Source organism: Eumetopias jubatus, unplaced genomic scaffold (assembly GCF_037043125.1).
Source record: "Eumetopias jubatus isolate StellerSeaLion01/CBP00866 unplaced genomic scaffold, mEumJub1_p1.0 scaffold_4, whole genome shotgun sequence".
Lineage (NCBI taxonomy): Eukaryota > Metazoa > Chordata > Mammalia > Carnivora > Otariidae > Eumetopias > Eumetopias jubatus.
The window spans coordinates 115,588,824-115,613,575 of record NW_028274810.1 but is presented as its reverse complement, the minus strand read 5'-3'; the positions used below and the strand labels follow the sequence as shown (position 1 = coordinate 115,613,575).

At 47.1% G+C, this 24,752-nt stretch overlaps 1 protein-coding gene across 4 annotated transcripts in view; it reads right to left on the bottom strand.

Moving 5' to 3' along the window:
• Nucleotides 1–24,752, bottom strand: part of ZFAT (zinc finger and AT-hook domain containing) — a 192,673-nt gene that overhangs the window by 51,175 nt on the left and 116,746 nt on the right. For all 4 annotated transcript variants that reach the window (XM_028105589.2, XM_028105590.2, XM_088022745.1 and 1 more), the window contains one exon: nucleotides 23,182–23,270. In XM_028105589.2, the coding sequence (XP_027961390.1) occupies nucleotides 23,182–23,270 (89 nt within the window). The remainder of the gene's footprint in view (nucleotides 1–23,181; nucleotides 23,271–24,752) is intronic.

The following is a 24,752-nucleotide window of genomic DNA, read 5'->3' as shown; positions in this document are numbered from 1 at the left end:
TGTTCAAAAAGTCTGCTCTGTCCTCAGCACCATCATCATCACCACCACCACCACCACGTGGTGAAGCTACAGTATTAGAAATCACCACTCTGTAGGCTTTTCCCACCCAATATGCTCTCAGAAAAGAGCCCCAGAAAGCTAGGCTCACGCACCTGAATCCCCAGGCTCCCCGGGGTGCATGCATCCTTGACACTCTATGCAACATGTGGTCAGAGGTCACAGTCTGATGCTGTTGTTCCCATGAGGTCTCCCCTCTGCCTGCCCCGGAGCCCCTTATGGCTTTCGACTGGTTTGCTTTTTATGGCATTTATTATCTTCTAATAGAACATTCGATTTGCTTCTTGTGATTATGGTCTACTCCCTCCATGAGAATAAAGGCCAGGAGGGCGTAATTTCTTTTGTTGCTTTTCAGTTGTTTTGATCACTGTTAGTACAGCACCTAAAACAGCACCTGCAGGGAGGAAGCTCAGGACTACTTAAACTGAGCTGACCTGAGAACACTCCCTCCAGACCAGCGCTTTAAGGCAAAGCTGCCAGGTCCCGGATTCCTGCAGGCCTGGGAGAATTCGGAAGGAAAACTCAGAGAGTGAGCAGAGGGCATGACTAGGGTTACAGATACGTCATTCACTTGTCTTCATATATTTCCATGTTTTCCAGCATTTCTAGAATAGAATACATGTTTTAACTAATTAGAAACATGCAAATGTTAAGATTAAAAAAAAACAAAAAAAACTGGCCCCAGATCCTGAGCTTGACTTTTGCCCAAGAGCATCTCATGAGGAAGGAGAGCGCCTGCACAGGGGGCTCAGTGAGTGTCTGGGGCTCAAGGCCTGAGTCTGGAGACCTTGTCTCCTGCCAAATCCTGCAGCCACCGGGATGGCCAGATGGCCCACACTAGTCTCCCGGCCTCCTCGCTAACCCTTCTGTAGTCCCTTCCCGAGAAATATCATTTAAAGGTATACACCAGAGGGACCATGTCACATCTGTGCTCAAACTGCCCAACGGCTTTCTCCTGCACTTAAAACAGCCTATGCCACTTCCCTGCTGGGGCCTGTGACTTCTTTGACCATGGCCCTGTCCACGTACGGCCTGCATCACTAGGCTCCAACAGCACTGGGTCCCTCCTTGGTCTGCTCTGGGCAGAACACCCCACCAGCAGACCGTCTCAAGGCAGTACAGCCATAGATCAAACTCAAGTCCCTGGCGGGTCTCTTACCAGCACAAGTGTCTGCACCACTCCCCCCAGGGCCCTCCAGGCCACCTGAGAGCCTTGGGGGTAGGGGCAGACATGTGCAGAGCCACCGAGGACGTGGCACATGCTGTCCGGCTGCTCCTTCTTCTTAACAACACTTCCACCCTGCCCTCCTCTACTTGGCTAACCTCCAGGACAACTTTTGGGACCCAGGTGGGTCCCCCTATAGGTGTTTTATGGGCATCCATTTCTGCCCTCTATCATTGTCCTCCTTCTACCTGAGTGTCTTGGGGCAGGCTCTGTATCTTCTCAATAACCTTGAGAAAGAACCGACATCCTAATACTGCATGAACCAAAACAAGAGGGGATGTGGCTGTCTTAATGTGGGTCATACAACACGTGTGTGTGCAAACCAGACTTTCCTGAACAAGTGGGCTAATCCACTTGTATTCGGCACTGATCCACTCATTCTAAGCACAGCCTCAAATCCTAGATCCCCAAAGCATGAGTCATGGGATGACACAAAAGAATATACATCTCCTCCCAACTTAAAAACAACTCGTCCCCTTGCTCTGAAAGACAACACTGCTATGCTTTCACAGATTTCAGCCAAACTGATGAGGTCAACATTTTCTTTATTCCCAAGTTACCAAAAATGTCTATGCATTGTCCTGTAGGTCCTAAGAGGGGAAATGTTCACCAGACAAGCCCCTATTCCTTCTTCAGAAGTCTTAGCTCACAGGCTACTCCCCCTACCTTCTCCTCGGAAACCTTCCCTAAGTCCCAGGAACATGGGAGTTCTCCCTCTCCTCTGCGATGCCCCCCGCTCAGCACCCGGTAAAATCCGTGGTGCTGCTCCTACTCCAATGTGACTGTTACCGGCACTTCCTCCTCCCCACAGGCTGCGGCCCTTTAAGAGCAGAACCCACACCAGACATGCTCATCTGCATGTCCTTGGAGCCAGTGCAGGGCCCGGCACAGTGGACACCCTACCACACTTGCGTAGCTAAATGAGAAAGAAAATCACCTTTCTCTTTGTTAGCGATTCATGTGAGGTTAGTCCAGCAAACCATCCCAACAATAGAAACTAAAAATCTGGGTAAGACTTTTTTTTCAGATGTTAAAGGACTTTTTTTTTTTTTTAAAGATTTGTTTGAGGGAGAGAGAGAGAGAGAGAGTGCATGGGGAGAGGGGCAGAGGGAGAGATAATCTCAAGCAGACTCTGCACTGAGAACAGAGCTCAACATGGGGCTCCATCTCAGGACCTTGAGATCACGACCATGAGATCACAACCGGAGCCAAAACCAAGAGTCAGATGCTTAAGCAACAATGCCACCCAGGCGCCCCTTAAACTTAAGAATCTTAAAAGGCATTATAAAGGGGGGTGCCTGGCTGGCTCAGTTGGAAGAGCATGTAACTCTTGATATCAGGGTTGTGAGTTCGAGTCCACGTTGGGTGTAGAGATTACATAAATAAAAACTTTTAAAAAAATAAATAAAAGACCTTATAAAGAGTGGGGAAAACCACAGCGCGTGATTGTATTCATAACATGTGACCAAAAAATACCCACACCCAAAATACAGCTGACCCTTTAATAATGTGGAAACAAGGTTCCAACCCCACACAGTTGAAAATCGACATACGACTTCTGACTTCCCAAAAGCTTAACCACTAGGTTAACTGTTGACTGGAAGGCTTACTGATAACATAAAGCTGAGTAACACATATTGTGTCTAAGTATTGTTCTTAGAATAAAGCAAGCTTGAGAAAAGAAAATGTTACTTAAAATCATAAGGAAAACACATTTGCAATACTGTATTTATTGAAAAAAAAATCTGCATGTAAGTAGACTATGCAGTTCAAATCCATGTTGTTCAAGAATCAACTATATATAGGGTGCCTGGGTGGCTCAGTTGGTTGAGCGACTGCCTTCGGCTCAGGTCATGATCCTGGAGTCCCGGGATCGAGTCCCGCATCGGGCTCCCTGCTCGGCGGGGAGTCTGCTTCTCCCTCTGACCCTCCCCCCATCTCATGTGCTTTCTCTCTCATTCTCTCTGTCTCTCAAATAAATAAATAAAATCTTTAAAAAAAAAAAAAGAATCAACTATATATAAAGAATTTCTGAACACAAATAAGAACAAAACCACCCAACAGGAAAATGGAAAAGTATTTGGATGGTATATCAAAAAAAAAAAAAGAGAGAGAGAAAGAAAGGAATCCAAAGGACCAAAAAATATATGAAAAGGGCCTCTACCTCATTAACGATACGAAAACAAAACGAAACCACATACAGAAGGCAGTGCATGTGCACGGGGCTGGCGATTCTGAGCGCTCAAACCCGGGGTGTGGACCTGCTGCTGCTGGGGCAGCCTGGTGCGACCACTCTGGAACACAGCTGGGCATCGCCGCGTGCAGCTGAAGTGTGCGGGCCCCATGCCCCACAAGTCCTCTCTACGCGTGTTGACACCAGACACTCTCAAGGACAAACACACCCGGGCACACGTGGAGACGGCGCAGGGGAGCAGCGCTTGGGAGAGCAGCACCACAGACAAGAGGCCAAGCGTCCACCTGCAGCGGAACAGTGGACAGTGCCAAGCTGGGGCCACACAGCAGGGGACCGCTCACACGGCGGAGCGCAACACCACAGAGGAGGGAGGGAGACCTACAGGCAAGAACACTGAACGGTCTCGACAACATAATGTCCAGCAAAGAAGCCAAGTTCAAAACAAGATAAATTCCACATACAGATCCTTACACAGATACAACATTAAGTTCAAAGGCACGCCATACTTCATTACTTTGTTTACGGACGCATACACGGGTGGTAAAAGCACAGAGAAAATAGAAAGGTAACTGTCAGGAGAAGGCAGGCTAGTGGTCGCCTCTGGGAGACAGAAGGGGTGCACTCAGTGGAGGGCGCTGACTACAGGCAACCGTCCCTTTCTGGCATGCACCATCCGTCATACCACACGTTCACGTGTGTGCGATACTCTGGATGTACGTTCCATCTCACAGTAGGAAAAGTAAAAACAGAATGGATGATTAAATGGGTAACTATGTGAAAAAAAAATAAACCCTCTTATGAAGAGGGTTTTCAATGATGACAGAAAACATACGTAACGTGCCTAGAATGACACACAGCACCCAACAAGCGGGAGCCATGATTCATATTAATAATACTAAGGACGACACTCCCACCCTGACAGGGAAGGCGGTTTTCAGGTTTACCGTCTCTCATCTGTGTGACAACAGTGACACTGGAACTGGGCCGCTGTTCTGACACATCCACCACGACCTAAACGTCCAGCGAGGAGACTGGTGGAATATCTTCTAGAGACCTGATGACAGGCCGGGAGGAAACACTAAGTGTAACTCTGGCACTGCCCACCTTAAATCAAGTGACACAGGGGAAGAGACAGTCTGGGATTATGCAAGAGCTTCCCTGGGGCTTTGGTGGCAGGACAACTAGGAGATCTACGGCAGCACTTACAAAGTGGAGAAAACTCGACAGGGAGATGGAGTTGCTTTCATTAATGACCGGAGTGGCCATCGAGTCCCCACAATGCAAGCCAGCAAGTCATCAGCCCGAGCAGTATGCAGCCGGGATCCCGGGACCCCAGCTACACCTAGGATGGATGAAGCATTCCATCCAATCAGGGCTTCTTCCAACGGAGGTCTTCCCTGGATTTTACTTCTGGAAAGCAACAGTCACACCCCCACCATTGGCTGTGGAGAGCTCTGTGGCCCAGAACCTTCCTCACAACCTTGAGTGGCAGGGCTTTCTGGAGCCAGAGCACCCTGGGCACGGTTCCTCGTTTTACTGCGAGGAGTCGTGACAACGTGAAAAAAGCAGCCTGCATGGAGATGCTCATCACACTGCTATCACTGTGTGTCTCCACACAGAAACTCGGGGCAAACTGCCTCATTCAAAGGAAAGGTGAGAGCGGTCCTTTTTGCCTGAACACTTGCATTTGAGGCTAACAATCTGGAGCAAGAGAAGAACCCAGGAGTGAGGAGGGGAACCAGAACCCACTGGGGATGAGGACCGGGATCCCTGGGTCTCCAGCACATGCCTCACAAGCACCTTGGGAGGACATACCACTTCTCCAAGATCGGGATGCAGAGGCCCTGGGAGGTTAAGTGGTTTGCTGCAGGACACAGACTCAGTCACCAGCAAAACCCAGGATGCGAGCGAAGGTCCGTCTGACCCCGAAGCGCATGCACCAGCCACTCTCCTGGGCGGAGGGCGCACTGCCCACAGGCCTGCTGCAGACAAGCCCCCCTGCAGGGCTGTCTCCCTGTCGATGAACTGGACAGACCATCTCTGCAACTCTTCTCTTCCATTTTCAGTTTTGCAAAAGAATTTGTTGCCAATCACAGGATCAACAAGATGGTGCTGTTTTCAGTCACACTCCCAGCACATACAAGCTCTGGTGGCACAAACCACTCACCTTTTCTTCCCCTGGCCTCCCCAAAATTCCTGCCTCAGGGACTGGGCTCTGGACAGCCTCCCATGTCAACAGCCCAGCTGCTGCTGCCTCCAAACCTCCGAGTTAACAACACCAGTACTGAAGAGCCCTCATGCCTGCATTTCCATAGATTTCCAGAGAACACACCAGAAAAAGATTAGCCACACTCCCTCTGACAGGAATCTCCAGAGAGATTTCTTGAACACAATACAAAAATGAAGCAAGGCTGTCTGCGCCCAACATTCGAAAACAATACACTTACAGATATTAAATCTGCTCTTTGCTAAAAGGACAACTCCTGACGGGCTGAAGGAGCCTGCACATCACGGGGGGCCTGACTCACAGCAGGGCATCTACAGCATCCTCTGCCCTGAGGACCATGCCTGGTTCCCCTGGGACTGAGCATCTCCCTTCTAAAGCAATGACATGTGTTTGGTCTCTCTTTAACCTCACTGCCCCTCGCTACTCGGAGAGAAGGAAAGCACTGTGGGCTCAAGGCCACCGAGTGAACTGAGGACAGAGTGAAGACCCAAGCTGGGCCGGCCCAGTAATGGAAGAGCTGTTGAACCCTGTGTCTTTGTGGCTACAACCCTTCGAAGGAGCTTGTAGTCCTGCCTTTACCTAGCTGTCTTTCATGATGCATCTGTTCCACTGAAGTTCTACAGAATTTACTCATTTACTCATCGGGTCACTCAACAAGTATTTATTAAGTGCTGCCTACACACTGGGAAGAGAACACAAACTAAAACACTGCATCACAAACAAGTCATATGTAACCTGCCAGATCAAGCATCAGGGAGAAAAGCAAAGCACGTGAACCAAGCCCGGGAGGAGATGAGAGACTTGCCTCTGGGAGAAGAGCCGGGGCGGGCGGGGGGGGGGGGCAGGAGGAGGTGTGAAGCCAGGCGCGGGGATGGCGTGCAGCACCATGTGTGCAACGGAGAGCAGTGGGGAGCGTGCGGAGGACAGGGAGCCTCGGGCCAGGCGGGGCAGCCACACGGAGCCACCTGAAGGATCTGAGCTGTAACTCTGAGGGTGCTCAGAAGCCACGGGAGGAACAGTTATTCACGGGGTTCACTGTACCATTTTTTTCTACTTTTGGATTATCTGATAACCAGTTTTTACCAAGTCGTTTCACAAAACCTAAGTGCTGGGAGGCACACTGGGGAAAGAAGAGGAGGGGGTTCTGTGGTCAAACACGTCTGAGGATCATGGCACGCTGTATCCCCTCCACATGACACCTACAGCATCCCAAGGAACTCATGTTACAAGGAGCACCCTCTGGAAAACTGCACTTATGCCGCCCTCCGCCCTCCACCCTGCAATGGGAATTGGTGTCCCCTCCCAGGCCAACCATGCGCTCCCCGAGCTCCGGCGCCATGGCCGACATCCTTCCTTCCCTGTCGGGTTGCCCGCTACAACCAACAGGAGTTCTGGGTACTACAAAACAAAACGTGCAAAAACAAAACTCGGGCCGGCTATTGCCTTCTACTCCCTACTCAGTGGTCAACGTGCTCATGAAAAACTTTCCACTCAGAGAAGTTTCATCACATGGACTCTCAGACCTGCCAAGTCCCCTTACCCACATGGTCAGCCAGCAAAGCCAGTGGCCCTTCTGGAACATTCTGGATGAGGACATGGGCTGGTAGACTGAAGTGCTGCCCACAGCCTGCTCGGAGAGTCATTTCCGCAGGGCCACGCGCAGGCCCCTCCCCCTGCAGCAAAAGAAACCCTGGGCAGGTCCTGTGCCAAAGACTGCACCTGCACCCCGAGACTGGGAAGTGAGCCACTCAGAAGGAAAAACATGCGTACTCAAAAAAAAAGGGACCAGGACTGTAAAGACTACAAGACACATGGCGAGGCTTATAAGGGAAATTCCTAAAGAGCATCTGCCTCTGGAATACTCACTCCGTCACCTCCTTCTCCAGCCCAAGCTCAGTAGTGAACACAAACCGCGTGTGGGGACTGCCCCCAGAGTGACATCCACACAAGAGCCTAATGACACATGGACAGTCTACAAGGGACAGGCCAGGGAGAAAAGAAACACTCAGGCAGAAGAGACACACACCAGAAACGAAAGGGATGCATCCTAAGGAGCACCAGGGGCAAGCAGGCTTCCACAGATGTATGTTGCTGATGGTCAACCTTTAAAGAGGTTTGTAGCAAAGATTTCAAAGCAATGCTATCAGTGTGAATGAGAATATCAACACCCCCCCTCCACCCGTCCCACCGGCGATACACAATCCAGGCCGACTAGGTACTCCACACTGTGGTCTGCAATCCGAACCTTCAGCCAAGGCCACCCTGCACCACCTGTGCAGGAGAGGAGTCTCGTGATTTGTTTCCAGCCCCATCTCTTCAGGATTTATAAGCCTGAGCGCACGAGGTTGGGACTTCGTTCCAGGCTCAGCCACGACAGGGACAAAACCAAGTCCGGGGTTAAGGAGCCAGAGAGAAGAAAGCCAGGTTTGCACATCAGTTGAGAAGCACAAAGCCGTCTCTGTTATAAAATAAGGCTGGAGATAAATTAAACAATTTAAAAGAATAAATGTTCTTAAAGATTTTATTTATTTGAGAAAGAGAGAGAGAGAGAGAGAGAGAGAGCACATGAGACAGGGGAGGGTCAGAGGGAGAAGCAGACTCCCTGCTGAGCAGGGAGCCCGATGCAGGACTCGATCCTGAGACTCCAGGATCATGACCTGAGCCGAAGGCAGTCGCTTAACCAACCGAGCCACCCAGGCGCCCCGAGAATAAATGTTTTTAAACCGTGGGGTACCACAAGTTCAAGAACAGCGCACGTGGAGGCAATTATCTCATCACAACAAATAACAGTAAATCAATCCACACTAATTGCTTTTCATGCCAGAGCTTGGAAGACTCTTCAGCGCTCTCCAATTATTGATTTGTTTGTAATCGCTTGTGCTGTCAAAATGCAGTATTTCCAAAGAATATACCGCTCACTATTAGACGGGATTTTAATTTAACATAGGACAATCCAATTTCCATTTTTTTCCAGAAGTACTTAAAAAATCTAAAATGCAAGGAAGCTGAAGACGAAATCACAGGTTTTTAGCAGACCCTTCAGCTCCAACAATTTAATGAATGGCTGATCACCTCCCACCCTTCCGTGGCCCTTCTTTCTCCTCAAACACACACACACACACACACACACACACACGAAGCAAAACACAAAAAAACAAAAAAAAGTGTAATCTCAGATTCTTCACTTTCATGCAAATTAAGAACTAAAAAGCAAACCAAACATCACCCACAGAAACCCTGTATTTCACTCCTTACCCTCTCTGCCCCGTGGTTCAGTAATTTCCACTGAACTTGCGAAATGTTCCTCCTGCTAAGTTCATGCTCAGTCAGCTTAAGGATTTTGCTTGAGTTCTGATGGTGACACACGTTAACCACAGGCTTATATAACTAAAGCAGTGAGGGGGAAAAGGACAAGGGGGTAAAAATGTCCCTTGTTTGGGATGACAATGAGAAGGGCTAGAGTCCTGGATGGAGAGCAGCTTTGTCTACAAGAGACAAGGATCAAAATGCCAGCTCCGCCACTTATACTGATTGCATTACTCTTAAGTGTGTAACTTAGCTGGACGCAGGCCCGTTTCCACATCTGTGAAATGGGAATATTAATACCTACATTATAGAGGATTGTGAGGACAAAATAAAGTAACGTACATCAAATACTTGCTGTAATGCCCAACGCATGACTATTATAAAAGGGACCTGCCTTCTCTATTCTGGCTCGAGATATTTAAACATTCAGCCTCCTGCTGGAAACTTCTGAGGGAAAGATGAAACCATCTCCTGGGTAACAGGGGAAGTTATAGTAGAAATAAAGCCACGATGCCCCACGCCGTGCCAGATGACTCAGCATTCTGAGCGACACTGAGAACTTCAGACTGAGGATGGATCTGGACTGTTTATAAATGTGTGGTTCTAAACATTCTGCCTGCTTGAGATCATTTCCCTACTTATACTCCCTTGCTCACAAAGTTTAGCCTGGAAACTGGGAGTCAATACTTACACAGCCACATCCTGGCTGACCTCATCCAAACACCACCTTTGGCCAAGTTAGCACCTAAGCCCCTTATGGACTCTGTGAGCCTAGCTGCCTGGTTTCTTCTGCACATATCACTTGTTTCTGCTTCACACGGACACACTAGGAACATCTTTGGGACCCATCGCATTATCGGGAATGCAACGAGGGAGGACACTAACTCCCTCTGATTTTTGGCTATCAGTCACCCAGAGAACTTTCCTGGTGCCATAGGTTTTCAAACCTATTAGGTTTTACATGATAGGATAATACTATATTAACCCAATTAAAACATGGCTTTTACAAAATGATGGAACTGGAATAATTAGCTGTTCCTCTGGGTTCTCACAGCATTTAGTACACAACTTTCTTGTAGCAGTACATATACTTGTTGCTGCTTTTTATGCACATAGGGCTCTTCCCAGACTCGTGAGCCTGACAGACAGATGCCTGGCTTTATCCTGACATCCCCTGCCCCTGGCAGAGTGCCTGGCACACAGTGGGTACACAGAAAAGGGGTATTAAAGGAATAAGTAAACATTTCAGGTTTTGCATCAAAAATTCAGATGCAATTTAGTACTCCTTATACCTACCCCTTCTCTTAAAATTCTGTATGTTAAATTGTGGTATGATACACTCCAGATGAAATACCTAGGAAAAGCTCATGAATGATAATGAAATCAACAACTGAAATCTTCCTTACTTCTCACTAGTTTTGTGAAAATACTTTAGTTATGCAAATTTTAATCTGACAATAAACAAGACATTCCTCAGGCTTCCTAATACACATTTTTTAGGATTCAGCTGGTTTAGATACATATCAAATATAAATTAAATTTAATAGTGTCTTTTCAAGATGATGATCTGGCTGGGTCCTTCTTAAAAGAACATCCTCGTACACACCTAAAAGTTTTATGGCCACAAGAGAGAAGGCGAGTCCTCACCTTCAGAAAGCCAAGGCAGGGGAACGAGCATGACCATTTGTCAAACAACCTAGGCCTTGTTTCAGGAATGAAGACGTCTAAAGTAGAAGGAGGGTCAGCAGTAAGTCACACTGAATAGTTTCCAAAATGCACAGATTTTGAAAACTGATTTCAGACTTTTTTTTTTTTTTCAGACTTGGCAAATTCACAGACTAAATTTCTGACTTGCTTTAAAGAAGTCAGGAATCTCGTGGTGCACTTGGAGCCTCACACAGCAAAGACCCAAAGTGCAGGCTCCCTCCAGCACTGGGGCCGGTGACATGTCTCAGTGTAATGCAAACCTGGGTGAGAAGTAGCGCTGAGGGGAGAAGGACACAGGGAAGCGCGGGGCTGGCCCCCATGTTCAGGGTAGTCAGACTCTGTGATAGTGTGCACGGGTCCAGCAGCGCCGGGCAGCACCGTTCAGGAGAGACGAGCCCTCTGTCAGAAGAAGGCAAATGCATGAGAGACTCTACTCAGGAAAAGCACGTGGTAAAAGGTTCTGTGTTAAGTGATGTCTTTCTGTGGTCAAGCAGGGTGTACAGGAACGTAACAAATCAGTGGAATTAGGTTACTATGACTCTGGGGGCAAACAGAACAGGTCACAGGCACCAAGAATCTTGAACAAAGGCATGACAGAGAGAATAATACCGTGCAGATATTACCCTGAGATGAAGAGAGAGGAAGAAACCGAAGGAGTCTGGGTGGAACGAACATCTGAGAACAATTATGTCGAGCCCTCCAGGAAGCACTTACTTACTGCTCCCAACCTGTAAGTGACGAGAGGTACTGCTTGATCACCGTGTTAGAGAGGTTAGGTGGCCCGCCCCAGGCCACACTAGTAGTAAGTGTCAAGACTGGATTCGAAGAGTCTGACCACAAAGCCATAACGCATGAAGTCAACATAGGAAGAGCTTGTGCCTCAAAGTAAGGGGCTTACACCAGAGCTGCATGCTGTTATTTCTTCCCGGCCCGACTCGTGAGTAATGCTGCGTGGAGAACACCCTCACCCGAGAGCTGGGGGAGCTCAGACTGACTTTGACTCCACTTAGATTACTCATGACAGCAGCTGTCTGCCACCTCAAGCCCCCTCCTCGCTCCTTACTTCCAGCCAAACTTCTGCCCGTCCAGAGCGGGTGGGCGAGGGAGTCAAGAGAACATTTACGGGCACCCACTTTGTGTAGGCATCGTGTTAGGCATTGTCAGAATCACATGGTGGGGCGTTTCCGCTTCCAGTGAGGGTGTAGAAAGTCACAAGGGACTGTTGCTCCCACACAAACATGACACATCTTTTTTAAAATCCACCAGGCTGCTAAGGACACAAAGAAACCGAAGTGAACGAAATTCTAGAAACGAGCAAACACTGCCCAGGAGAAAAGAGACCCGTGGCTGCACTCATCCCTGGCACTATGAGATGCGGAACTTCATCAGGTACAAGGGAGCAGGGCAAGGGGCTGGGGCAGGAGAGAAGATCCGCTCCAGCCCTCGGGGCCCTGGGTCTTCACTGCGCACAAGGTGGCAAGGACTCCTGGCCCAGAGCGAGCGAGGAAGAAGAAGAAATCCTCTGCCACAGAAACCTTCACCAAGTGCACAGGCTCTCCCGAGGCTGGACTGGGCAGAGAGGGGAGAGTGATTTCCCAAGAAGTGGAAAGCTGGAGAGAAACAGGATCGTGCCAACAACTTGAAAAGCAGGCAGCCAGCCTGCAAAGCTGATAGAGAGCCCACATGGTTTAGAAAGGCAGAAGCCACGCTGTGAAGCAGAAAGGGAATTCTGGAGTCTCACTGTGCTCAGATGCCCAGCCCTGCTGAAAGGAAAGTCCTGATCCTGTTCTCAAAACATCTGAAGACAGTGGAGAACCAACTCTGGAACTGCAACAGAGCCCAGATCCAGCCTGATTACAGATTAGATTCATTCATTCCTGTGCTGGTGGGAAGCCAAGGCCACCCCCAGGTTCAACAATTGGCTGGGAGGGCTCACAGGACTCAGGATACAGTCAAACTCACAGATATAATTCCTTATAGCATAAGAATGCAAAGCAAAACTCACAAAGGGAAGAGGCATGTGGGGTGAAGTCCAGGGGAAACCAAGCACAAGTCTCCAACAGCCCTCTCCCAGCAGAGGCCCACAGGGCAGCTTAATTCCCCAGCAAGAAGCTGTAACACATGTGAAATGGTACCAGCCTAGAAAGGTCACTGGAAGCTCAGTGCCAGGGTTTTACTGGAACTAATCACAAAGGCACTCTCTGCCTAGCACATATCAACATTCAAGTCTCCCAGAAGGAAGCAGATATTGGGCACATACCACACTGTCTGGACAGCTTAGGCACCGTCAACTCCTCTTATCAATGAGGGTTGTGGGAAGTCCTCTGATGTCCAAGGTCCCAGATGGCAGCCAAGGGCCAAGCTTGCAAGTACACCTTTGACAGGACACAGGCCTGCCTGTTAGCTATCTCTGGACAATCCCCCACCGGCCTGATACAGAAAGAGGCACTTACTTTCCCATGGCCAATTATTAGGTAGCTCAGTCTCTACTGTTCTTTCATACATAATATCTAGCATTCAGTTAAAAACTATGAGACATGCAAAGAAACAAGAAAATGCGATCCTAAATCAAGAAAAAGTAAACAGAAACTGATGTACAGAAAGCTCAGATATTGAAATTATTAGATATAAACATTTAAATAGTGATGATAAATGTGTTAAAGGCTCTACTGAAAAACATGTGTAACCAGATGATAAATTTTAGCAGAATAAAAGCCATAAGAACCAAATGAAAATGCCAGAAAATAGAAAAAAAAAAAAAAACAGACATGAATAATTCACCTGAGTATCTAAATAGCAGATCTGATGTTAGGAGAAGGATAAGTAATCTTGAAAAAAGATCAGTAGAAGTCATATAAACTGAAACACAAAGAGAAAGAAGAATTAAAGAGAGAGAGAGAGATCATATGAATGCTGCGAGATACCAAACAGTTTAATATGACGTAGTATCATCTTGGAGGAAAAGGAGAAAACACATGGAAAAGAAGTAATATTCAAGAGATAGTGGCTGAGAAGAGACTGGTCCACAACTGACGAAAGGCATCAATCCACAAGACCCAAAAGCTCAGCAAACCCCAAGCATGGCAAACACGAGGAAGCCATACCTAAACTTAAGGATGTTAATATGATGAAAACCAAAGAAAGAGAGAAAAAGCTTAAAACCACACAGAGGAAAAAGGACCATTACACACAGGGAGAAATGATAAGGATCAGAAATAACAAAGGACAAAACATAATAGAACAATATCGTTAGAGTGATGTCTTCCCAGAAATCCACAGTCATCAAAAGTAAAGTAAATTTACACAAAGTAAAGAATTTCCAAACAGACAAAAGCTGAGATAATTTAACCCCAGCAAACCAGCATATAACAAATGCGAGGAAGAAAATTTATTAGATGGAAGCCCAGGCCTACAAGGAAATAATAAAGAACACCAGAAAGCTTAAATACACAGGCGAATATAAAAAACATTTAAAAAATGTCATATATGTGTGTGTGTATATATATATACACATATGTAAATATTAAAAATGTCTTTTTTGTATATACAATACATGTAAATGTTTTATAATTTAAAAAATTATATTTTGATATGTACTTAAATACTGACTGCATAAAGCAAAAAATAATAGAACAGTGTTGACTTCATAACAAATGGAAGCAATATATATGACTATAAGAGCACAAAGGGTAGAAGAGAAATAATATGAATTACAGCGTTTCATGGTTCTTAACACTGTTCATGAAAGAGTTTATCTGGAGCTAGCTAGAATGTGTTACAATACAGATGCATAATACAACGTGTACAGCAATCGCTAAAAAGAAAAAAAATTGAAAATAAATCAAGATGGTACTTTTCAAATGAGACATATCAAAATTACATTAAATGTAAATGGACTGGGCGCCTGGGTGGCTCAGTTGGTTAAGCAACTGCCTTCGGCTCAGGTCATGATCCTGGAGTCCCAGGATCGAGTCCCGCATTGGGCTCCCTGCTCAGCGGGGAGTCTGCTTCTCCCTCTGACTCTCCCCCCTCTCATGTGCTCTCTCTCTCTCATTCTCTCTCAAATAAATAAAATCTTTAAAAAAAATGTAAATGGCCTAAAAGCACTCCAATTGAAGGGCAGAACTGTCAGATGGGCTGTGTGCTCGCACGCGCGCACACACACACAAGCACAAACAAGATCCAGCTACATGCTATTTATAGGAACACACTTTATTTTATTTATTTTTTTTAAAGATTTATTTATTTGACAGAGAGAGACACAGCGAGAGAGGGAACACAAGCAGAGGGAGTGGGAGAGGGAGGAGCAGGCTTCCCACCTAACAGGGAGCCGATGTGGGACTCGATCCCAGGACCCTGGGACCATGACCTAAGCCAAAGGCAGATGCTTAATGACTGAGCCACCCAGGCACCCCTGGAACACACTTTAAATATAAAGACTCAGAACGTTTCCTTCAGAGTTCAAAACCTAGTGTGGTGGCTGGCAGATTATGGTCCATGGACCCCCTGCATCAGAACCACAGGAGAATGTAACCACAGGAGAATGGAGTCAAGGATGCCTGATGGCCTTTAGGCTCAAGGAAATCACGAAAGCATCTCCTGGGTTTGGGAACACATTATCTGCACATTTGTTAAGATCTCAAGGTGGCTCTGAAATTGAGTTAAGAACTGATCTGGTGGGAAGAGTGGCCAGAGGCCAGAACTGCTCCCATTAACAAAAGAGCAAGCCTGAGATCCTCCCAGCACCTCCCACTTGGGGTGGCCAGCAAAGGGCTGATGGGCCAAGTCTGCTCCAAGCTATGAGGACATATTCCTTCTGGTCTCCTCCTTCAAATCAACCACTCCTTCTGAAAGTAGCTTTTGAAATAATGACATCATTGTTCCCATTTTCCAAATAAGGAGGCAGTGACCCAAAATGGCAAAGGATCAAAATCCCCAGATGTCACCTAGTTAGTAAGTAATGGCACCAAGATTTTGATCCTTATCTGCCCAAGTCCAAAACCAGAAATAACAACAACAAAAGCAAAATAACACCAACATCTAAAGACATATGTAGAAGAAATCCAGAGAGGGAGAAAAACCATATGAGACTTCTGACTCCGGGAAACAAACCAAGGGTTGCGGAAAGGGAGGTGGGTGGGGGGATGGGGTAATTGGGTGATGAGCATTAAGGAGGGCATATGATGTGATGAACACTGGGTGTTATATGCAACTAATGAATCGTTTAACATTATATCAAAAACTAATGATGTACTATATATTGGCTAACTGAACTTAAATTAAAAAAAGAAAGAAAGACATATGTAAAGAAAACATAATACCTAGAAAATATTTACAATGAGTGACTTGCAAACATAAATTTAGGCTCACTCAAAAGAAAATAAACCATGATCGGGCTGGTCGTTTTTTTGTTTTTTTTTTCCTAGAGACTGGAGTCATTTTTAAAGATTGGGAAGGGAAAAAGAGTCAACATTTTTTGATCATCTACCACGTATCATACCCACTACTCATACAAACGGTATCGCTTTGAATATCTCCAACACCAGAGAAAGATACTATGATCAGCATTTTAAAGACAATAAAAATGTACAGAGAAGTTAAATTAAACAGACTACAAGTAGCACAGCCAGGATCTGAACCTGAGTCCACCTGGTTCTAAATTCTGTGTTTTTCTGCAAGATCTCAATGCTCTCAGAGATTGTCAAGTGCAAAACAGAATCCCAATGAACTTCAAAGAGCAATTTGTCACTGCTTTCCCGGGACTATGTCAGAGATGATGAACAAGTTTACATTCTGCTTTGACACAGGGTAGTTTCTAAAATATCATTTTTATTTATAGTTTTGCTTTTTACTTAAATTTACTGAACATGTAAAAACACTTAGTTCACCCAGTTCAAAACTTAACTGGGAAAGGTCTTACTCTAAGCCTCCTATCTACCCAGTCCCAACCCTCACTGCCCAACCATATGGTTTATTTATTTCGTGCATATGCTTCAAGAGGCTTTAAAGCAGACATAAATACAAATATATCTCTGCCCTTTCTTACCTCAAAGGCAGTGTACTTTCTTTTTCTAAATCTTGCTTTTTCCACTTCATTATAGATATCAAATACCCTTCCAAAGAAGTAAGTACTCTTTTTTTATAGCTGTACAGTGTTCTGGTGTTTGGATACCCCCTGGTTTATTTAAACCTTACTCTATCCCCAAATATTTTCGTTGTTTCCAATGAATAACATTGCACAGTCCTTATTTCAGACATCAGCAAGTGCACCCGTAAGATCACATCTCACAAGAGGCAGGCTGAGGCAAACAGCATGTGCACCTGCAGGTGGGACAGGTTCTCCAACCTGCCCCCACCCAGGGCCTGGGAGCATTTACACTCCAAACGGCAAAGTATAAACAGCTCTCGCACAGCCTCACCAACAGACTGTGCTATCAAACTTGTGAATGTTTACTAATCAATAAGCAAAAAACGGTATTTCAATGTACCTTCCCCTTATTTTTTTTTTTTAATTATCAGGGAGGTGAGGCACCTTATCATATACTCAAGAGCTATTCCCTTCTCTGTGACCTGTTCTCTTTACCTACTTTTCAATTGGGATACCGGGAGCAGTTTATTTTTAATATGAGATAATCATTCATAAAAATAAGGCAAATGTTAAAAAACCAGTAGCATTAAGAATTCCAGCTGCTGAATCAGTATTTTCCTTCTTGACTTTGAAAACTACTACCTTAAAGTACCATTCTCTGGCTTTGGTATCTAACAAGTACACTGCGAGAAATCTAGACTAGTTTCCTAGAAGGAATGGGTGAATCAATCAGCATAGCAGACAAGCTAGGGAGGGAAGTCCAGTGACCCCAAATCAGCTAAAACAGTGGATCTGTGGAACCATTTCCCTCCTCCCCTCCACCTCCTCCATCTCTCTTGTCAATACCTCCCACCCCAGTATCAATGACTCTCATGACAGGAAAGAAACTAGCACAACTCTGTTTTTCAGAAATCAGTAATTATAATCCAGTTTCACAAGCTGTATGAACCCAAGTGAAATGAGCATGTAACCCTCACACTTAGTATGAATGATACATACAGGGCTAGCAAAAACAAGCATCCTCTTTATAAGTATCCCTTTATATGAAAAGATAAAACTTTATTTAAAAATAAAGTCAGTCAGGACAAGAGATAAGCTGCAGACTGGGGAGAAAATATTTGCAAAGATGTATCAGATTAGGGACCGTTATCCAAAATACATAAATAACTCTTAAAACTCAACAATAAGTTGAGAAAATGAATAACCCAAGTAAAAAAAAAAAAAAAGAGCAAAAAGCCTGAACAGACACATCACTAAAGAAGATATACAGACGATGAGCAGGTACATGAAAGATGCTTCACAGCTTATGTCATCAGGGAAATACAAATTAAAGCAAGGATGTGTATCACCTCACCCCTATTAGAGTGACCCAAATCCAGAACACTGAAAACACCAAAGGCTGGTGAGGATGTGGAGCAATAGGAACTCTGATGCATTGCTAGTGGGGATGCAGAATGGTACAGACACTCTGGAAGACAGTGTGGCAGTTTCTTGCCGAACTAAACATACTCCATACGATCCGGCAATCACACTCCTTAAATAAAGGTCAGGAGTTGGGAACTTAGGTCAGGAGTTGGGAACTTAGGTCAGGACAAAAATCTGTACCCAGTGTTTAAGCAGCTTTATTCATAATTGCCAAAACTTTAGAAGAAACCAAGATGTCCTTCAGTAGGTGAATGGATAAATAAACTGTGGCACATCCAGGTAATGGAATATTATTCAGCACTAAAAAGAAATGCAAATGCACTATCAAGTCATGAAAAGACACGGAGGAGCCTTAAATGTGTATTACAAAGTGAAAGAAGCCAATCTGAAAAGGCTACATGCTGTATGATTCCAACTCTAGGACATTCTGGAAAAGGCGAAGATATGGAGACAGTAGGCGGATTAGTGGCTGCCAGGGGAGACGGGGGGTAGGGAGGGGTGAATGGGTGGAACACAGGACTTTCAAGGCAGTGAGACGGCTCTGCGTGATAACCGTAACAGTGGATACGTGTCATGATACATCTGTCAAAACCCACAGAAGGTAGAAAACCAACATGGAGCCCTACTGTGCTATGGCCTTGGATAGTACGACGTGTCAGTAGAGGCTGGACTGTGCCAAATGTACCGCTCTGGTGGGGATGCTGACCATGGGGAGGGTGTGAGTGGGAGGCAGGGCCAGACAGTATAGGGGAAGTGCCTGTACTTTCTTCTCAATTTCGCTGTGAATTGAAAACTACCTTCAAAATACTTTATTAATTTCAAAAAAAAAGGAGGTAAGACGTAAAATCCAACGAAGGCCCGTGGTTTAGTTAACAGCAGGATACCCAAGTCAATTTCCCAGTTTTGATAACACACTATGGTTAAAGAAGACACCAACCTTGAGGGAAGATGGGGAATAGGTACCTGGGAAATCTGCCGGACTCTATATCAGTTTAGAATTATTTTAAAATAAAAATGTTTTCAATGAAATAAAGCCACCATTTATGAACGTGTTAGGAGACCATCACTGAGTCACCCAGCCCCCTTAATTGAGAACAATCCTATCAACAGAGTTGTGGGGTCAAAGGAGCCCGATAGAGAGAAAACCATGTGAGGGGACTCCCGCCTGTGATCACATTGCCTCACTGAGTGGCGCGCCGGCGTATTTATTCATGAGGAAGCAAAGAGCTGAACAGCCAGAGGGAGGGAACAAGCCCATTTGGTTTGGAGGCCCCTGGCTCCGCGGCAGCTCCTCTGTGCAAGAGTCTTCTCTGGCACTTGCTCAAGACTGACAGTGCTGGTCCCACCCGAGGGAATGCATTTTAATTACGGCTGCAAGAGGCGCATAGAGCACCTTCACTGCTTGTGAATTTTCCGGGGTTTGATGGGCTTCACCCCATGTTTTATAGTCCTTTCGATCTTAGGATGACTTGGAAATGCTTTTGGCATGAAGATGTTCCCAGAAAAAACTGGGAATGACCATAACTGTCCAATTATGAGGGGAATGGGTAATTAAACTACGATACTCATCCTAAAGCAGCCGTTAAAAGCAGTTTTACAGTAAGTATATGTTCATGAAATGGAAAAATGCCTGTGGAACGATGATTTAAAAATAAAAAAAAGGGCTATATTTATAATGCTCAAATCAGGCAGGCTCTCCAGCCCTGCCTTTGACTGGGAGGTTATTCTAACTCAACAGCAAAGTATTCTTGGCAAACCATCTGGCCACTCATTTAAGCTATGTTCTCTAATAGAGCTTTATCGGTGGTAAAATTGATGTCTGAATCTCCACCCAAAAATGCTCATTTACAGTATGACCTCAATTAGGTCTTAAAAAAAAATATCGTATCCAAAAATTCTGCAAAGAAAGGGAAGGAAAAGCACTTTCCAAATCTTATACAGTGAACACATATTAATTTTATTTTTTAAATAAATAAATAAAAACATGTAATTGTAAAAGGCAATACAAGAGTTTGCCCTTATTACAGTGTTTCCGGACACAAAGTATATACTGTAAATTATATATCTGCATCTAGGAAAGCCAACTGGTTTCCTCTTGCAAGCCAACCGCAATGGATTAGTAGTGTCTGCCTGATGGTTCTGAGGCTTCATGTAGGATTAGTAAAACGGAGAGGCTTGATTTCTTGGTAATATTTGCCACTGGTATGCAGAGGGAGCGTGGGAGCACGCATACCATGTATTTTCGGATTCTGATGAGAGTTTTCAACCACAGAGTAGATGTGAAAGGAAGAAAACAGAGGGGAATGCAGCGGGCAGAATAATGTCCCTGCAAAGATGTCCATGTCCTGGTATCTGGAAGCTCACACGGCAAAAGAAGTTACAACTACAGGGGGAGTCGAAGTTGTTAACCATCTGACCTTAAGGTAAGGACATTCTCCTGGGCCATCCAAGTGGGCCCACAGGTGAAATCACAAGGGTCCTCCCAGGTGAAAGGCGGAAGGGAGGCAGAGGAGAGAGAGGTGGGGTGCTACGTTGCTGGCTCGGAAGACAGAGGGCTGGGGCCAAAAGCCAAGGAACGCAGGCAGCCTCCAGAAGCCAGAAACGACCAGGGGATGGATATTCTCCTAAAGCCTCCAGAAGGAATACAGCCCTGCCATCACCTTGCCTTTGGCTCCTTGAGACCCGCGCCAGAATTCTGAACTATTCAGTAATAACTTGTGCAGTTTCTAACTACAAGGTGGAGGTAGTAGAGCAGTAACAGAAAAGTGACAGACAGGGGCTCCTGGGTGGCTCAGTCGTTAAGCGTCTGCCTTCGGCTCAGGTCATGATCCCAGGGTCCTGGGATCGAGCCCCGCATCGGGCTCCCTGCTCGGCGAGAAGCCTGCTTCTCCCTCTCCCTGCTGCTTGTGTTCCCTCTCTCGTTGTGTCTCTGTCAAATAAATAAATAAAATCTTAAAAAAAAAAAAAGAAGAAAAGTGACACAGAGAAAAGAGAACCATCATCACTGTCAAAACTTCGTTTTGCTTTGTCGGTCCCAGTCACTTGAGAAACCTTACTTACACTAACTCGTGCCATGAGAGCACCTGACCTGGAGGAGGTGAGAGGCCGGAGTTGGACTGAGTGGTTCCCAGCCCAGCCGTGGTACCACTCCATCGGTAGGGCAGCCGCGGGAAGGCAGACGTGACCCCAGGGCCACCTCTGCCCCGTAGCTCCCAAGGCCTCAGCAGCGAACGCAGCTATGTGACGGCAGGGTGGCACTTGAGCTCAAACCAACCCCAAATCCACTTCCTGTGCACACAAGCCAAAGATTCCACAAATCTGAGAGGGAGAACAGTGAGGATTGGGGGGCAGAGAGACTGTTGGGCTGTGTGTGGCTGCGGAAGGAAGACGTTTCCCGCTGAAAACCCAGGGATGAATGGGAAGTCTAGCTCCAGTTTGGGGACGGGGAGGACAATAAGGAACCTGCCAGTCCTCCTTTCTCATCTGTGAAGTGAGAGCTGCCTCAGCTCGCTGTTCCCTAGCACCCCACCTGCGCTAGTCTATGGAAGTCCAGGCTTCCCCAAAGAAACACACCTGTGGCTGTGCAACTCAAGACAAAGCTCTTCATTTTAAATCACGTACGAAACCTGCACGACACTCAAGAAGCTCCCCACAGACACACCGCCACTCCCACGAGGTGACACCCACCTGAGAAACACAGGTCCGCCGCAGCGACATTAAAGCCGAGACACAAGCAACAGGGGCGGCCCCCTCAGTTTTCCCCGTGAGCCCCTCTCTGCCCACAGGAGTAAGGAGGAGTACAGAGAAGACCCAGGCCTGGGACTCGGAGACAAAGTCCGTTCTGGGCCCTCCCCTTCCTGGATGTTTACAGCACACAAACCCTTAACCCTCTGAGCCACTTGGCTTCTTAACCAGCAGAGGTGAGATCCTGAGAAGTTCTCTCTCACTGGGCTGTTCTGAGCCTCAGGAGAGCTTGCCGATGGAGGAGTCCTCGAACCCTCCAAAGTGGTGGTAACACAGCTTGGTCAGTATTACAACAGTGACTGAAATCTGTAGATGTGGACACAGCAGACAAGCCTAATAGGGGACCGGGTACCTTCTCTGAGGTTCGCGTTCTTCATCGGTCAGAGAGGGATGATGGGCTCTACCGTGGGGGAGGGGAGAGCTGACGGGAGTGAAGCTCCTGGCACAGTACAGGCATGCAGTAGGTGCTCAATAAATGCAACCTGCAAGTGTGGCAGCCCACGGCCCCTCCCACCTTCTCCATTCTCCGGGATTCAGCGGTGGACATGACTTCAACAAACGTTTCTAGAGCACTGTGCTTTCCGTTTCCATGCATAGACGCAGCGGCAGCAGCAACTTTAAGGCTTGAGTTCCCAGCGCCGGGCAGAAGTTTTTGTCAAACAAATTCACTGGACCACAAGCCTTACTGTCGATAACTACAGCAGAAGCAGCGGCCAAGTGCATATTTAGCAACCACGTTCAGTAGATCTCAGTTACAGCTATGACGTGAATACGGACAGCCACCGCCTCCTGAGGCCTGACTGTGTGCCGGGCACGGCAGTGGGCACCCCCTGGCCACCATCTCCAGTTCCCCGGCTGGGCATCGTCACACCTGTTGTACCAGGGGACTGACTTGAGGCCGTCAGGGTCTGAAAGCACACCCCCTTGTTCCTAGAGCTCACAGCCTCTCCTCTACAACCCTCCAGGTTTTTAGAGTAAGAACATGCCTTTTCTCTAGTTACGCAAGGTCCCTGGACCTGGCTTCCAAAGGATAGAGAAATCCCACCCTTCTGGCAGGAGAGCGCACGCCACGAAGTGAGCTACACCTCGGGCTCCATGCATCCTAGCTAAGGGGGCCCGGAAGTGAAGGGAACACCCCAAAATAATGACACCTTCATTTTGACAAACGATGCACTTCCAACGTGCCCCTGCCCGCTGAGTCCTCTCACCTTGAAGGAGGCATGCTGCTCCATGTGCCGCAGCAGCTGGGGCTTCTGAGCCGCCGTGTAGTCACACACCGTGCACTTAAACTGCTTCCCTGGAAGGAAGGGAGGATAAGGTGAGCATCATCAGGCTAACAGCTAACAGCTCCCACGGATGAATGCGGTGCCAGGCATAGAGCCAGGTGCGCGACGATCCCCTTGCCACGTGGGAGTCCAGAATCTCTGGGGGAACAGCCTATCCACGCCCAGATACCTGTTGACCACAGGTGGCAACAGAAGGGGTCTCGCCATGGAAGGAGAAGAACAGCCTGGGGAGGCTCCAGGAGCAACAACACTTGAGCGGGCACCTGAAGAAAGTCAGGGTGTGGCCAGCTGACTGGACGGAAGAGGAGCACAGAGGGGGAGTCCAGGGGTGGGGAGCATGAAAGTAGGGACCCCAGGTACTCCAGAGACCGGAGCAGCTGGGGCTTCCTTCTGGGACCCAAAGCATGAGGTCTAGAGAGGGGCAGGCACTGGCCCTCGAGACGCTGCCAGAGCATGTCACCAAGAGCATCTTGCGGTCCTGAGAGCCAGGAGAAGGCAGAAGGCCACTCAGCGAGGCAGCAGGATCTGTGCTGGGAACGCCTAACCCTGGCAGGAGTGTGAAAGCCAGATGTTTCGGGGCTGCTAGAAGGGCACTGCACAGAAATGGAAAACACTGCTCTTTGAGAGGATGAATGCATCAGCAACATGCAAACATTCGTTAACGGGATGAACAGGCCCATCATTTATTTGTTAAAACAAATTAATGGACGTACAGGCGCGCTACAGTTTTTACCCCCCGGTGAGCACAAGTGAAACCACGACATGCAATAATACCAACGTGCAACCGAATAGAAATATGACCGACTTCTGCTAGCGGTCAATTGGTCCCCAAGCAGTTTCCAAGGGTGCGGGCCTCTCAGGGAGCCAAGGGCACAGCCACTGCACATGGTACCACAGAAACACCGGCTCCTCCCAGGGGCCTGGCACATCTTTCCTTCACAGACAAGCTGGGTGAGAGAGTCGTCTCCCTCTTCAACCTACCGCCTCCCTTCCTATGAACTCTCAAAGCCAATGAAAACCGGCTGATGGCACCTGTCACTGGAAACCCGTTCTCACCAAGGGAAGCAGTGAACTCCATGAGGCCAAGCCGGTGGTGGATCTTAGTCTGCATTTTGCTGGACTCTGCTGCACGTGGCTCTGCTGATAGGCCAGTATCCTTAGCGTCCATGAGGCTTTCTCTCTCGTCCACACCTTTCATACACTGGCATTCCAACAATGCTCTGGCCCATGCTCCCATTCTTCTCCTTCTAAAAGCATCCTTGCATATAACCTTCCCCTGTGGACTTCCGTAAACCTTTAATGCCAAAATCTATACCTTCCCACCGTTACTTCTACATCCTCTACCCTTCCCTGATCTCAAGATCTGAGTATCCGACCATCTGCTGGGCTTCTGCCCAGCTGACCCAAATGTACTAATTGGGCCTTCCCATCTTCCCCATCAAATGGGTCCCACCTCCAGCCTTCCCAGTTCTTTGCCCACCCGATCATGAAGT